Consider the following 15,391-nt stretch of genomic DNA (forward strand, 5'->3'; position numbering starts at 1 on the left):
CCTCCGGGCCCAAGGCGGGCCGTCGAGATTTGGCCCTGCGAGTCTCGCGCCGCGGGGGCGGGGCTAACCCTACTGAGCCGCGCAGCGGCGCCGCCGCGAGGCCCGAAGATGGCGGTCCTGGCGCCTCTGATTGCTCTGGTGTACTCAGTGCCGCGGCTGTCGCGATGGCTGGCCCGGCCTTACTGCCTGCTGTCGGCCCTGCTCTCCGCTGCCTTCCTACTCGTGAGGAAACTGCCGCCTCTCTGCAACGGCCTCCCCACCCAGCGCGAAGACGGCAACCCGTGCGACTTTGACTGGGTGAGCACCCTCTGTCTCCGCCGTCGGCGACCTTGACGTTCCCTGCGCGCAGGTGCGGCCGGGCCGGGCTGCGGCGACCTAGAGTGCAGGCCCCGCCGTCCTCGAGCCTTGGCTTGGGTGTTCCAAGAGAGAGAACACCGAGCGGGGCCGCAGCCCCCGCCCAGCACCTCGGCCATCTGGCCTTGAGCTCGTCTGTGCGCCTCTAGAATCAGCGCCCTCGGACCGAGCCGCATCCCCGGCCTTGTTAAAGGTCTCACCAAGCAGTCTTGTTTAGGATGGAACTTGAGATCCTCCTGCCTCAGCTTCCCAGAGTGCCGGGATGCCCACGCCCCGTGTAGTTCTGCTGGTTTCCACCTCACCCCTGTGCCCAGGGACAGCCCTGCCAAGCCGCACTTGCCCCGCACGGTACCGTGCCGCTCATTACGTAACGGCCGCCGGGAGCCGGGCGGCGAGGTTGGTGCCCCCCACCTTTAAGCACAGTAGCTGCACACTGTCTTAATTCCTTACTCCTTTCTAGAGTCCACATTCTTTTCTAACCACTGTGCAGGACCCTGGGCATGCAAAGCTGAATCACAAGTTGAGACAGTTTGAAAAAAGAAAAAAGCTAAAAACACATTGTAAAAGCCACCCTGTGCAGCTTGGCGGCTCAGGCCTAGAATCCCGACTACTGCAGGGTCTGAGGCAATAAGACCCCAAGTTCAAGGGCAGCCTCGGCAACTTGGTGTGACTCTACCTTAAAGTAAAAAATAAGCAGGGCTGGGGCTGTAGCTCAGTGATCGCTGGAGAGCTGTGGGTTCAGTCCCCACGGCCAGAAAGAAAGGTCAGTCTGAGAACAAGCCACTTCCTTGGCAGGAGTGTGGGGAGCCTGCATGGGAGAGTTCTCTACAGCTGCTTTCCCAGCGCCCAGAGCGAGCCTGGACGCCTCCCAGAACCCACCCCCTTCACTTTTCCTGCCTGCTTGCTTGCTTCTCTCTTGCCACCTCTGCCCTTTTCCAGACAGTATTATTTGTTAGCTTGAAAGTAGCAGCTCCTTGGTCACAGTAAAGGACATGGACTCAAAAGCATGCATATATAAATGTAGGAGACCTTTTACAGAGTTAATGCACTTCTCCTCCAGCAGTTTGGATGGGGTTCTTGGCCTGTGTATGCCAAGCACATGCTTTAGATGTGTGATCCCCCTGCTTCAGCCTCCTGAGTGGAAGAAGCTGTTTTTTTTGCCTCACTGTGGAAGGTCTTGGCCCTGGAGCCTCCAGCTGGTGGCCAAGCAGCCTCTCAGGAGGCAGCATGAGGCCAGGTCACTCAACCTATACCAGGAAGCAAGAGCAAGAAGGGGCCAGTGTCCTACAGGGCACCTCAAGGACCTGCTGCCTGCCTACCAGGCCGCACTTCCTGGCACCACCTTGGAGACCTAGCCACCAACAAAGGGCGTTCAGGACCCAAGTTCTGTGCCAAGCACAGTGGTGTGTGCCTGTTGTTCCAGGTACAGGGGAGGCCAAAGCAGGGGGATCTCTTGAGCCCAACCAGTAGTTCAAAGGCCACCCTGGGTAACATAGTAAAACCCTGCCTCAAACATAAACAGCTCTTGAACGGCTGAGGCTTGAGGATCAAGAGTTCAGGGTCTACCTGGGTGCAGAGCGAGACAATCTCAAAAATCCAAATCCGAACCATGAGTTGGGTGTGGTGGTGCACACCTGAAACCCCAACACTTGGGAGACTGAGACAGGAAGGCCTCCAAGTTTGAGGCCAGCCTGAAACGTCTCAGTGTTGTCCCAGGCCAGGGCCCCCACCACACATTAGCAGCTGCAGAAAGCTGGTGGGATGGGATGTTGGGCGCTGTGCACTCTGCATACGGCAGCGCCCAGGGAGTGGTGGCTGGGGCTCGTCTCCCTGTGGCCTTTTGGGAGGACCCGAACTACTGGTCCATGCTTCAAGATGATGCCGAGGCCTGCACTTGGCCTCTTGATTGACCATGGTGCATTCTCTTTCTGTGCTGAGGACTGGACCCACTGGACCCAGAACTTCACCCAGGGCCCATGCTCTGCTGTTGAGAAGCACCCCAGCCTTTACTTCAGTCAGTTGTTTTCCCTCCCATTTTGCATGTCTTTGTATTGCAGATTGAAACTTAAATTCTGGTTTTTCCCTGAAATAAGTGTTACGCCCCCCCCAGTATTATAAACAGAAGGATATGAAAGAGACTGCATGTGGTGTCGCCTGCCTGTAATCCCAGTGCTTGGGAGGCTGAAAGCAGGAGGATCACTGAGTCCAATCTATGTAGTGAGACCCTATAAACCATGTACCAAATATATTATTTAAAAAAAAATTAAGGTCTGAATTATAGGTCACTCTGGAGTCCCTGGGTTCAATCCCTAGTATCAGAAAATAATTGAAGAAAGGAAGGAAGGGAGGATAGGTCAGGCCTTAGACAACCCAGTCTGTTTTCTGCTCCATGCTTTTTTTCGGATAGTCTTTTTTTTTTTTTTATTTATTTATTTATTTATTTATTTATATTTTTTTGTGTGTGTGGCCAGCTCAGCCCACCAGGGGGCGGGGCTGGCTGGCATGTGGTGCTGGGGGATTGAACCAAGGTCCCTGTGCTTTGCTAAGCTTAGCTTGTTCTAAGTAGATGCTTTAGACCACTGAGCCATCTCACCAGCCCCTTGGATGGTCTTTAGTCTTGCAGCTTTTACTCTTTAAAATCATTGCTTGGGTCTTTGTTTATGGTCTGGCTTGTAGGAGAGAACTGTGTTAGCCAAGGGCTGAAATGCTCTTCCTGCCCTTTTCCTGCCCCCACCCCTTCAGTGCTCACAGAGTTCTAAAAGCCTGTGCAGTGTTACTCTTCAGTACTGGGTGGAAGAAAAGATTTCATTTAAGCAGACCCAAACATTTGGAATATCCAGAGCCTGGTTTGGTTTTATTTTGTTTTGTTTTGTTTTTAGAGATGGGGTTTTCCTTTGCAGTTCTGGTTGACCTTAACTTGTTAGCTTCTTGTGTTACAGGCATTAGAAACTGTTAATAGGAAGTAGAGCACAGTTACAAACACAGCACTCTAGGCTGAGGCAGGAGGATTGCAAATTTGAGCCCACGGGTGGGCTACATAGTGAAACCCTGTCTCAAAAAAAACCAAAACTTGGGAGGTTGAGGCAGGAGGGTCACTATGAATTTGAGGCCAGCCTGGGATACACAGTGATTTCAAAGTCAGCCAGAACTACACAGTGAGACCCTGTCTCAAAACAAAACAAAAAAACTACCCAGAACCGGCGTGGTGGCATGTGACTGTAATCCCAGCCCTCAGGACTGCCTTGAGTGTGAGGCCAGCCAGGGCTACATAGTGAGGTGAAGGCCAGCTTGACCTATACCCTGTCTCAAAAAGAATAAAAACCAAACAAACCCCTCCAGGCTGAGGGGTGAACTTAGCTCTTGTGACTGGTGCCTTTCCACTTAAGTCAGCTGGCAGTGGGTTGCTGGTTTTCACTTTGCATTTAGCCTTTTGAGCCAGGGTCTCTTGTGGAGTCCAGACTGGCTTTGAGCTCACGTCGGCCCTTGGCCTCCCCGGTGTCCAGTGCCCACCGGCTCTGCTCCGGGGAGGAGTTACACAGCTCTTCCCCCACTCTCGTTGCAGCGCGAAGTGGAGATCCTGATGTTCCTCAGTGCCATCGTGATGATGAAGAACCGCAGGTCCAGTGAGTGCAGCCCAGCTGGGTGGCGGGCAGCCGCTGGGCCCTCCTGCCCGGCTCAGGAGGCCATGCCAGGGCCCAATCTGACCTTCCCACTGTGCCTTCCCCTTCCCCATTTCCCAGGCCTGGGGGGAGGGGGAGGGAGGAGCTGCTGGCCAGGCTGACTGCCATCCTGTGTCTCAGTCACTGTGGAGCAGCACGTGGGCAACATCTTCATGTTCAGCAAGGTGGCCAACGCCATCCTGTTTTTCCGCCTGGACATCCGCATGGGGCTGCTGTATCTCACGCTGTGCATAGGTGAGGGCTGGGTCGCTGGGGACAGACCCCACGCTGACTTTCTTCTTCCCTATGTGCTGTGCTGGCCCCTGTTGAGATCAGAGTAGTTCAGGGGATGAGAACCCAGCTGGGCTGTGTTAGGAAAGGAAGTGCCACTGGGCTGTGCTCTGCTGGAACGAGGCAGGAGGGTCTCAAGTCCAGCCCCAGCCGGGGCAACTTGGTGAGATCCTGTCTCAAAGCAAGCAATAAAAAGGGCGTGGCTCACTGTGAAGGTGCAGGGTTGCTCCCCAGGGCGGGAGGGGCGGAGAGGAAGGGACAGTGGGTGTTCTGCGTGTCCCTGGGAATGCCTCTCGGGGCCCACGCCTCCTGTCCGTGGAAAGTGAGTCCCCAGTCTGTACCCTGCGAGCATATCCCCACACTGTGCTCCATACCCAGTGTTCCTGATGACCTGCAAGCCCCCGCTGTACATGGGTCCCGAGTACATCAAGTACTTCAGCGACAAGACCATCGCTGTGAGTCCCCTGTTGCCTGGGGCCCTGGGGTGAGGGCGAGGCCAGCTGCGGAGTCCAGCTCACCTGCCTCTTCCTGCGGCAGGAGGAGCTGGAGCGGGACAGGGGCGTCGCATGGCTCGTGGAGTTCTTTGCTAATTGGTCCAGTGACTGCCAGTCATTTGCTCCCATCTACGCCGACCTCTCCCTCAGGTGAGCAGGAGCAGGGGCCTGCGCCGAGCTTGGCTGCCTGTTGCCCTTCCCCCGAATGCCTGCCTCTCTGCGCACCCCCTCTTGTTCTGTGGGTGCTAAATGACCTGTTCTCCTAGGTACAACTGCTCAGGGCTGAACTTCGGGAAGGTGGACGTGGGGCGCTACACTGATGTCAGCACGCGGTAGGCAGTCCCCGCGCGCGGGGCACGGGAGCCCTCTGGGGGGCGCACAGCGCACTGAGCCCCTCCCCACTGGCCCTGCAGGTACAGAGTGAGCACGTCGCCCCTCACCAAGCAGCTCCCCACGCTCATCTTGTTTCAAGGCGGCAGGGAGGTCATGCGGCGGCCACAGATTGATAAAAAAGGGCGCGCCGTCTCCTGGACCTTCTCTGAGGTGCTGAGAGGGCATCGTGAGAAGGGTGCGGGGCAGGGCAGGCTCATCTGATCTAAAGCCGGGTGCGACTCCAGCTCCGGGCCCTGCCAGGGCTGTGAGCGCTTAGACCGGCACTGGCCTCAGTAGCTGTCAGGGGCTGGTCAGCGAGTGGGGCAGAGCCGGCCTGGCACCCAGGACTGCCCTTCACCAGCACGGAGGTGAAGTCTACTTTGCTAAATCAGAGCCAAGTTACAGCAGGGCAGATTTCGGGCCTCGCTTTCTCCCTCGGCCCTAGCATGTGTCTCAATGCTTTCTACTCTGCTGGCCGTGCTCGGTAGGGTGACCCAGCACCCTAGGGGCCGTGGCAGGAGAACTAGTTTGGACTTCAGCCCGGGCAGCTTCGCTATCAGGGCCCCAGTCTCCAAACCAGAGACTAAATAGAGGCTAGGGATGGAAGTCAGTGCGAGGTGTTGATCTCCAGTGCTTCAAAGCAAAACAAAACCCGTACTTTGTGGCCTCTGAACTTCCTGCCATGTTCTCTGGTGCAGGAGAACGTGATCCGCGAATTCAACCTGAATGAACTGTACCAGCGGGCCAAGAAGCTGTCCAAGGCTGCGGACAGCGTTCCCGAGGAGCAGCCAGTGGGCCCGGCAGCGGAAGACAAGAAAGTCAAATAGGGTCCCCCGGGCCGTCCTGTCCCTGAGGGCCCTGCACCCTCCTAACAGACCCGAGCCGGCCGCCTCCTCGCCCAGTGGGCTGCGCATGTATGGGCAGGGGCACCTCGGACCCCGCCGGAGGGGGACGGTGGCCGGCCGCATCAGCTGCTGTGCCCTTGGTGGAGCAGCCTGGGGTCTTCTCACTCCTCGCCAAGCTGCGCGGCAGAGGCAGTGTCGGGCCGGAGACCCCTCCAGACCCTGGCTCACAGTGGCTCTCCTGCCGGGAGCTGTTCGTGTGAAGTACACGTCTAATAATATAGAGTAGAAGCGGTCCCCGCCCCTGGGCCTGGGAGGAGCCTGGGGCCGCGCCGAGAAGCCGGTGCTTAGTGATGGATGGGCGGCAGGGGGGACCCATGTTCTGGAATAAAAAGATCTGCTCCCTTTTCAGTGCGCTTGTGTTTCTCTGGCCGCAAAGCCGGGTGCCTGCCCGCAGCAGATGCTGCGCTTTGCGTTCCTCTGTGGCCCTCCGCGCTCTGCGCCGGGCCCGCCCGCGGAAGGCTGTGGTCCCACCCCGGAAGCTGGGCCCGTCCCCCGAGCTCCGTGGTTTCGCCCCCGGAAGTATGGCCCCGCCCTGGCCGACGGGATCCCTGCGGACCCCGCGGTGCGCTTCCGGTCGCGCTCGGCGTGGTCGCTCGAGCCGCGCGGTGTCTGCCATGGCGCCTCGCGGGAGGAAGCGCAAGGCCGAGGCCACGGAGGTCTGCCCTGCAGGGAAGCGGGGGGAGCCGGCGGACGGCGGGACGGAGGCCCAGGTGGTCATCGAACACTGGTGAGGCTCGCGGGCGGCGAGGGTGCCGGCGCGTCCGTGTCCCTGCCCGCGGGCCCGGACTCCCGGCTCTGATTTCGGCCTTGTCCCCGCAGCACCAGCTGACGCGTGTACGCGCGCCAGGCCGCGGCGCTGAGCCAGGCGCTACGCGTGGCGGCCCCGCAGCTGGCGGTGGCACTCAACCCGGTGCGGCCGCGGAGGGGAAGCTTTGAGGTGACGCTGCGGCGCGCGGACGGCAGCGGTGAGGGGTCCGGGCCGACGGGGCAGGCCGGGGCGGGCCGGGGTCCCGGGGTCCCGGGGTCCCGGGAACCGTCTCACTCGGCCCTTCGCAGATGCTCAGCTCTGGACTGGAATTAAGAAGGGACCACCACGCAAACTCAAGTTCCCGGAGCCGCAGGCCGTGGTGGAGGAGCTGAAAAGGCATCTTGCATAGGAGTTCGGGCGGAAAGCCCAGCTGAGGTTCGCGGGGAGAGCGTTTCCCTGGGCGGGAACCCCACGCGGGAGCTGAAAACGAGCTGCCCTGCCCTGCCCTGCCCTGCCCTGCCCTGCCCTGCCCTGCCCTGCCCTGCCCTGCCCTGCCCTGCCCTGCCCTGCGCGGTGCGGCTCTGCGGGGCGCTGCTGGCGTGAGCTCCACCCCTGGCCTTTGACTTTTCAACTTAAAGCTGGGTCTCAAAGCTTCAGGTGCCCCGAGGGTCCCATGACTTCCGGCGGGGTTACTGACGGTTTGAGGCTTTCAGAATAGGCTGGTGTTCTTTGTTACCCTGGGGGTTTGGTCCAGTTTTGCATTTATTTAAACGTTCATTTCTGCTTTCCTGGTGGCTTTCAACTGCGGGATCTACTTCTAAAATTTTACTAAGATAAGCAAATACATAGACTAGTCTTTACTATGTATTTGGTATGAGTTAGTGCTTTTTCTGATTTTCTGGCAGAGGCTGTCCCGTTTCTGCTCTGTACCTCCCCCTCCACTCTTTAGGGTTCTATTCTTAATGTTCTTGAGCGTTTTTTAGCAGAGTGGGCTGGGCTAGCCTTGTACTCACTGCTGTGATGGCGACCCTCCTGCCTCCGCCTGGAAGGGCTGCTCCTGTTAATAGGCTCCTGCACTAAGTCGCGTCACCACTGGCTACCAAGGTTCTTTGTCCACTTACAACGCTGACAACCCGGCTGGGGAGTGAGCTGTGGAGCTGGGGTGGACGTTCAGCTCTTGGGTTTGTGGGCTTGCGGTGACATGGGGACAGATCTTCCCGGGTCCTTGTGAGCACCCGCACCTTCCCTAATCTCCCCTTTTGTTTTTGCAGCGTTTCTGTTCTGATGCTGTCGGGGCGTCTGTGACGGGACATGGCCCAACTTCAGCCATGGACCTGAAGCCATGGTCTCTGGCACCGCAGAAACCAGCGCTCGCCTGAGACAGCCCACACAAAGGGTTGTAAACTGTTTGGATTTGGTTTGTTTAATAAAAGGTGAAATGTAGTACCTGGATGAGAGTAAAAAATTACACTTGGGGATGGATGAGGTTAGTGAGCCTTTTATTTTTTCGTAGTTCAAGATCTCCATTTGTCTGAAAATTCATAGGGCCTCTGGTGAAGCATGTGAAATACTTGCAAAAACTAAGGAGCAAAGGAAATTATTTTAAAAAGCAACTGTACCTTTTCCGGCTCACTTCTTGTGGAATGATGACAAGCGATCTTCCCAGCCCCGTGGTGAGCTGTCAGCTAGACTTTCCTGGCAGGCACTAGAGTCCAGTAAGCAGGCAGGTGCTGGGTGTCTATCCATCCTACACACCGGATGCCCTTAAGGTAGCCAAGGGAGCCCTGCCCCTGGGAGGGTACTCTTCCAGCTCCTTCCCTTTGCTGGGCTAGAGGTCCCCTAACTGCTGGTACGAATAACCCATTAGAGTTGACAGTTTTACTACTCATAACTGGAAAACAGGTTACAAAGTTTTCTGCTCTTCCACCTGGCTCCCAAGGCCCTGGTTGGGGGGGGGCCTCAAGAGCCCTGGCAGTGAGGTAGCTGGTGAGGCAGCCTGTGCTGGAAGGTGGTGACCATGTGCCCAGAGGGGCCTTGCTGTCCAGTGCTTACCACCCACCCACTTCTGACCTACGTGAGGACATCCACCTCTGCTTCTGACTCTGAGGAAGGGTCAGGCCACACTGAGGGGATGCCAGAGGGTACCAGCCTGGCCTCTGCCGTCCAGCCCACCACGTCAACCTCCTCATCTTCAGAGTTAGCCATGGGTGGGCCAGGCCCTGTCCCAGGAGCAGGGCACAGCTCCTCGTGCATGGCTGGACTCATGTCCAGCCCTTCCACTGCCCAGCTGGAGCCTGGTGTCAAGGGGTTTCCGGGGGAGCTGGTGTGACCATCCAGCGGCTCAGAGACAGTGAGTTCAAGGTCTTGAGTCCAAGGGCTGCCCTCTGGAAGTGCCTCGCCCCGCCTCCCCTCAGGGGGTACAGCCAGGGTACCGGGTGGCTCTTTGCTCTCACCAGTAGGCTCCTGTTCCAGCCCTACCAGCTCTCTGGACCACAGCCCCAGATCTGGCAGGCACCAGTCCTCCGCTTCCATCCAGTGCTCTCCTGCTCCTGTCAGGTGGTAACTTGGGGTTCTGCAGCCCTCCGCCCCGGGGCTCTCTGGGGACCTGACAGGTGGTCCTATGCCTGAGTTGCACAGCACCAAGTCCAGGATGTCCTCCAGCTCGCTGGTGGCCATGGAGCTTGAGGCCCCATCACAGTGCCGCCCGTGCAGGGTTCCCCCAAAGGCACAGAGCTTGGGGTCCCCGCTCAGCGTGGGCTCTTTCTTAAGTGGCTTGGGGCTGGCCCCAAGCATCCTCCCTGCCCCAAGCTGTGCTGGGGAGTGGCCAGCGGCCAGCATGACATCCAGTGCCCCGGCACCCTCTGGAGAGTCTTGATAAAGCTCCATCCTGGTAGGTGATACCTGCTGCTCTCTGACTGGGGACTGCTGTATGTCTCCGGGTGCTGAGGTCTGGGGGTTCTCTGAGGGGTTGCCGAGGACCAGGGGCGGCTCCTGTACCACCTCCCAGCAGGTGCCATTGACCACTTTGCGCAGCTTCACCCTGCCAATCTGCCCCTCCTCCGTGGAGTCTGGGCCGGGGGCCGAGGCCTCAGGGCTCCGCTTCTTGTTCCCACCTGGCCTGCCAGGCCCAGAGGGGGCGGGGGAGCCCTGCAAAGGACTGGCTCTGCCTGGATTCTGCCTGTCCTCTGCGGCTTCTCTGTTCAGCCGCCGCCGCCACAGCCTCCGGCCAGGAGCAGCAGGTGCTGTGCTGGGTCCACTTGGTATGCCAGGAGCCCCAGACACATGGCCACTGGGAGGTGGCTTGGAGCGGCTCAGCCGGATCTTCCTGCGCAGCAGCTGCTGGTCCCCAGGAGCGGATAGGCTTGGTGGGGCTGGAGCTACAGGCCTGAGCCCAGGGTCCCGCTTGTCAGCCCCAGGCTGCTGACCATACCCTGCCAAGCTAGCTCCCTGAGGAACCTGGCAGGCCCTGGCCTTTCCTGAGAGCAGCGGTGTGCCAGGGACACACTCCGCGCGGGGCCGGGTGCCCTCTTCCAGGGGACCTGCTTCTCTCCCTGGATGAACTGACCTTGCCGCCCTGGGGGGACCGGGAGGCTGTGTCACTGGCCCTGGCCTTTGAGGGTGGCAGCTAGGGGCCAGCACCACGCTGGAGGGGGGCACAGGGCTGGGCTGCAGGCACTCGCGGTTCAGCCTGCGGCCTGGGGCCGTCTTTACCAGCTTCCCTCCCTCCAGCTGCAGAGACTCCAGCTCGCAAACACGGAGCTGGCGGGCTGCGGACAGTACGTCCTGAGCTTCTTCCCGGGACACCTCCATCTCTGATGTGTACAGGAAGTCCACCAGCTTCCGCAGGGTCCTGATCTTCAGGCCACCCAGCTCCAGGACCACCTTTTGACCCGGTGCTGGGCTCTCCTGCTCTAGGCGCTCCGTGAAGAAGGGGCTGCAGGCTGACAGGACACAGCAGTGCGCTGGGACAGCCTCGCCTAGGGGAAAGCCACATACTTGTGTCATGCCCATAATCTGGCATGTGGAGTGAGCCAGGAGCACCCCCCCAGGGTGCTGGCCTTCCTGCTCCTCACCACAGAAGCACAAAGGAGAAATCTCCATGACCTAGGACCTCCCACCACTCTCTTTGGCTCAGTTTGTTCTCTTATCCCAGAACCCAGCTCCACCCTGGCTCCAGAAAGCCCCATCCAGCCCAAGGCTAGGGGAGTGGGACTGTGAGGCCCTCCACAGCTCCAGGGCCTTTCCTGCCCGTCCACTTCTACAGTACATCCATGCAGTGCTTGCCATGGAGCAGGGCGTTGGGTACTTGCTTGGGACATTCTTTTTTAAAATTTATTTTTTTTATTTATTACATTTATTTATTGTGTGTGTGTGTGTGTGTGTGTGTGTGGCCAGCTCAGCCCACCAGGGGGCGGGCTGGCTGGCATGTGGTGCTGGAGGATCGAACCGAGGTCCCTGTGCTTTGCCAAGCTTGTTTCAAGTAGGTGCTTTAGACCACTGAGCCATCTCTCCAGCCCCTGCTTGGGACATTCTTATCAACTCATCTAAGAATTCAAAATTGGTCACAGCAGAAGCTTGGGATCTAATGAAAAGCCACCTCCGTGGAGCCTGAGCTTTACACTGCCTGCTCTGGGCCACCTCCGTACCTCATGGATACCTCGGGCTGACCATACTGTGAGGATCACAGCCTCACAGATGGTCCCCCAATCCAGGCCAGTACTTCACAGGTTGAGGTAGGAGTTCAGAGTTTGAAGCTAGCCTGGGCTACAGTCAGTCCAAGACTAGCCTGGACTACACAGAAGACCAGGTCTTGATAAAAACAAAAAAGCTACAGATTAAAGCAACTGTAGATTAAAGCGCCTGCTTAGGCAGATGCAGGGACTTGGGTTTGATCCCCAGAGTGCCATGCCAGCCCCACCTCTGGGACCAGCTGAGACAGGGAGTGAGCCTGGGCATGGTGGTGCACACCTGTAATCCCAGCGCTTGTGAGGCTGAAAACAGGAGAATCACAAGGAGTCTGATGTGTGTAATAAGACCGTGTACTAAAAAAAAGCTGGGCCTGCCAGGCCTGTAATCCGGTACTGAGGAGGCTGAGCCTGGAGGAAAGCCAAGAGTTCAAGGCCAGCCTGGGCTACATAGCAAGAACCTATCTCAAAAAACCAAAATAAACAAAAAAATGAATTCTTCATACCATTCCGCCAAACCTGCCCTATGTTCTAGACTCAGAGTAAGGCAGTACATTTATTCAGCTGTCCAAGCCTGAGACCCAGAAGTTGCCCGAGTCATCTTCTTTCCTTTACTACCACATCTAATGTCTTTTATAAGACTGTATTTAATTTATTTATTCTGTAGAACCAGGGATTGAACTCAGGCCCTTGCACTTGCCAGGCAAGTGCTTATTCTACTGCGCCATCTCCCCGGCTCCTGTAAGACTGTATTGTAGGCACTGTTCTAAAGGTTTCACCCGTACTGATCCAGTCACTCTTCACTGCAATCCTGTGAAGCAGCTACTAGTACTATAGGGGAGCAAACAGACAGAGCTGAGTAACGGCTGGCCACGGTTAGTAAGAAGCAAGTGTATGAGGTTTTTTTTTTTAAAGTTCAGAAGGATGTGTCCTTTTTTTTTGGCGGGCTCAGGATGCTGGTAAAGGCATGAAGATCTGGGGATGACCCACAGAATCCTGAGCCTGGCTGCTTTGCTTAAGCAGGCACTTAAACAACTGAGCTAATGGGCAGGCCCCCAGGTGTGTGAGATTAGAAATGCCTCTGCTTTCAGTCACTCCTGCAAATTTTATAAATTCTCTTCAAAAGGCCAAACATTTTTCTCTACTCCCAGTGACTCAGTTCTAGCCACCATCCCCTTTGTCCTGGATTATAAACCATGTCCTTTTCGGGCCTTGTGACCACGCAGTTATTATTAACCCGAATATTTCTGAGTAGGAATCTGACCGGGAACTCCAGCTCAGGACACCTCTGTAGTTTGCTGCTGTCCCGAGAACAACTGCCTCCGGAGGCTCAAGCTCCCTGCGTGCCAGCTCCTCCAGCCCTCACTGGACTGGCCGACACACCTTCCTCCTACTGTGTTCCAGCCATAGTAGATTACTCATATGCCTGGGAGTATAATTCTGCATCCCTGTAGGTACCTTTGTCTTGCTTTGGAGAGATCTTTCCTACTTTGCAACCATAAAGAGTTACCTCCTGCAAGAAAGGTTCCTGCACCTTTCCCTAGCTGCCTCAGGTGTTTGAAGGGTGCTCCTCTGTGACCCTCTTTCAGCCTGTATCTTCCTACCAATTACTTTTGTCTTTTTGAGACAGGGTTTCGCCATGCAGTTCAAGCTGGCCTTCAACTTATTTTGCAGCCCAGGCTGGCCTTGAACTTTCAGCAATCTGCCGGCCCCAGCCTCCTGAGTGCTGGGATCACAGGCGTGCGCCACCATGCCTAATGAATTTTGTGTTTGAGTGCAAAAACCGAATCTAAACTGCATACTTTACCAAGAGCACTGACAGATAACTGGTTGAACTGGAGGCCTCCAATCATCTCTAGGACTAGAACCATGTAATGCTACTTACCTCCCACAGCTGTGAGATTCAAAATGAGTCACTACATGGTACAGACTCTGCAAACTGTAGGGTACTACAGGATGTCACGATCCTGCTTTTGGTTTTGGTACTGGGAATGGGACTCATGACCTTGCACTTGCCAGACAGGTACTGCACCCCTGAGTCCTAGCCCTGGCCCATGCAGTTCAAGCAGCAATGAACCCACTGTGTAGCTCAGGGTGCCAACTCGGCATTTCTCCTGCCTCAGCTTCCTGGAATGCTAGAATGACGGGCATGTGCCACCATGCCAGGCCACAATCTTTTCATTACAGATGAAGACACTGAACTCCACACAGAGGAAGTGACTTGCTTGCTTGACAGTTACTAGGTAACAAAATTGAAAGTAAGTCCAGGGCTTCTGACTACTAATTTTGACTCTTGTACATTATACGAAGATCTACTTCATGCTGATTTAACATTTTTATGTGGCAAGAAAGGGTAGAAATAAGTGATACATTTTTCTGCCCCACCAACAAACAATAAGAATCACCCATTTAGAGATTAAAAAAAAATATTAAGCAACACTTTGGAAAGAAAATGGGGAAAAAGCTGTCATCTAACGTGTATTGTGGTTAGTACATTAAAAACATTTTTTACAAAAGCATTGTTCTAAGTGTCTAACATATGCTAATCTGGGTCGGGGAGATAGCTCAGTAGAATAAGCGCTTCCATGGCAAGTGCAAGGGTCTGAGTTCAATCCCCAGTACCACAAAAAAAAAAAAAAAAAAACCAACAACTAAACATATGCTAACCTAATCTTTACATCCGTCCCATTAGGATATCATATTGTAGGCTGGGGAGATAGCTGGGTATAATAAGCACCTGCCTGGCAAGCACAGGGTCCTCAGTTCAATCCCCCGTACCACAAAAAAAATAAATAAATAAAAATCACATTTTAGAGAATTTCTATGCTCACAGTATTTTACAATGAATTTCATTTTAAAAAAAGTAACGCCGGGCCTAATGTGCAAAACCTGCCCCACCAACAAACAATATTACTAGCATTCAGAAGGCTGAGGCAGGAGGATTAAGTTTGAGCCAGTCTGAATGACATAGCAAGTTCAAGTCCAGCTTGGAGCACACTTAGTGAGACCTTGTCTCAAAAAAAAAAAAAAAAAAAGAAAAAAAAAAAGGAAGAAAAATATATAACTGAAGCATAGCTGCAGTTTCACTCTTGAAAACAGTAACTGTCCCAGAAGCAAACAGCTCTTTACCAAATAGTTTACAGTACCGAGGGGTAATAACAATCTTCCACTTTTGCCCTAAACGCGTTCCATCTGATGTGGTGGGTTTTGGTGGAGTCCGGCCAGCTCTTACCTTCAGCCCGCAGCAGGACGTCACAGAACACGCCACTCTGCTGCTGATGGTGAAGCTGCAGAAAGGCCAAGTGCAAGAAGCGGGGGTTCCGGTAGAGGATTTTGGAGCTGGCAGGAGAGCACATGTTGGGAATCTCTGAAGACGCAGTCTCGTTTTCCACAGGTCAGATTTCTGCAGGAGAAATCATACATTTCAGAGGCATAGTTAGTTATGCTTTATTTTTGTCTTTGAAATAGGGAAATTCAGAAAGTGATAGGATGCGTTGAAGAAACAGTGTGGAACTTGTGCCAAGTCTCTCAAAAGCAACTCCAGTAGAAATTACACGTGGGAAAAGTAAGCCTGGATTTGAATCCAAAATGGGGGGGGTGCTGTTGTCTTCGTACTGGGGACTGAACCCAGGGTTTCTGTGCTGCACCCTATCACCAGCCCTTTTACATTATGAGACAGGATCTCACTAATTTGATAAGTTGCCCAGGGTGCCAATTTCTTGTCTCCTGTGTCAGACCCACAAAATGCTGGAATGACAGGCATGTGTCACCACCAGGCTTGACTTCAAGGCTGTCGGCCTGGCTGTATAACAGTAGATGTGACCTACTGTCTTTGAGTTTCACTTTCCTTATCCATGAAATAGGAATAATAACAGGGCTTACC

The 15,391-nt window shown here is 55.3% G+C and overlaps 3 protein-coding genes across 4 annotated transcripts; 2 read left to right on the forward strand and 1 right to left on the reverse strand.

The window, feature by feature from the left end:
* Nucleotides 1–47: 47 nt before the first annotated feature.
* On the forward strand, nt 48–6,426 carry Tmx2 (thioredoxin related transmembrane protein 2). 2 transcript variants are annotated; one of them, XM_004645841.2, is made up of 8 exons: nt 109–297; nt 3,917–3,977; nt 4,155–4,268; nt 4,683–4,759; nt 4,842–4,948; nt 5,065–5,130; nt 5,212–5,341; nt 5,869–6,426. In XM_004645841.2, the coding sequence occupies exons 1-8, from the start codon at nt 109–111 to the stop codon at nt 5,995–5,997; spliced, it is 873 nt and encodes a 290-aa protein (XP_004645898.1). In that variant the 3' UTR covers nt 5,998–6,426. The 2 variants fall into 2 exon arrangements, with proteins under 2 accessions (XP_023561860.1, XP_004645898.1); XM_023706092.1 differs by lacking the exon at nt 5,869–6,426 and having other exon boundaries at nt 48–297; nt 5,065–5,119; nt 5,212–5,304.
* Nucleotides 6,427–6,594: 168 nt separating this feature from the next.
* Nucleotides 6,595–8,275, forward strand: Selenoh (selenoprotein H). Its single transcript, XM_004649024.2, has 4 exons — nt 6,595–6,802; nt 6,895–7,040; nt 7,132–7,258; nt 8,095–8,275. Exons 1-3 carry the CDS (start codon nt 6,597–6,599, stop codon nt 7,230–7,232), a joined length of 453 nt encoding a protein of 150 aa, XP_004649081.3. The 5' UTR covers nt 6,595–6,596; the 3' UTR covers nt 7,233–7,258; nt 8,095–8,275.
* A 618-nt stretch (nt 8,276–8,893) lies between these two features.
* On the reverse strand, nt 8,894–14,864 carry Btbd18 (BTB domain containing 18). Its single transcript, XM_004645842.1, has 2 exons — nt 14,741–14,864; nt 8,894–10,800 (listed from the first exon to the last, which is right to left on the reverse strand). The coding sequence occupies exons 1-2, from the start codon at nt 14,862–14,864 to the stop codon at nt 8,894–8,896; spliced, it is 2,031 nt and encodes a 676-aa protein (XP_004645899.1).
* Between the last annotated feature and the right edge of the window lie 527 nt (nt 14,865–15,391).

Source organism: Octodon degus, unplaced genomic scaffold (genome assembly GCF_000260255.1).
Source record: "Octodon degus isolate 3935 unplaced genomic scaffold, OctDeg1.0 scaffold00239, whole genome shotgun sequence".
Taxonomy (NCBI): domain Eukaryota; kingdom Metazoa; phylum Chordata; class Mammalia; order Rodentia; family Octodontidae; genus Octodon; species Octodon degus.

What these genes read in the sequence shown, in the direction of transcription:
- Tmx2 (XM_004645841.2), top strand. Translation starts at nt 109, where the DNA reads ATGGCGGTCCTGGCGCCTCTGATTGCTCTGGTGTACTCAGTGCCGCGG. An exon ending in TACGCCGACCTCTCCCTCAG is followed by an intron (nt 4,949 to 5,064) that starts GTGAGCAGGAGC and finishes CTGTTCTCCTAG; the next exon opens with GTACAACTGCTCAGGGCTGA. An exon ending in TCTCCTGGACCTTCTCTGAG is followed by an intron (nt 5,342 to 5,868) that starts GTGCTGAGAGGG and finishes TCTCTGGTGCAG; the next exon opens with GAGAACGTGATCCGCGAATT.
- Btbd18 (XM_004645842.1), bottom strand. Translation starts at nt 14,864, where the DNA reads ATGTGCTCTCCTGCCAGCTCCAAAATCCTCTACCGGAACCCCCGCTTC. An exon ending in CGTCCTGCTGCGGGCTGAAG is followed by an intron (nt 10,801 to 14,740) that starts GTAAGAGCTGGC and finishes GCTTTCCCCTAG; the next exon opens with GCGAGGCTGTCCCAGCGCAC.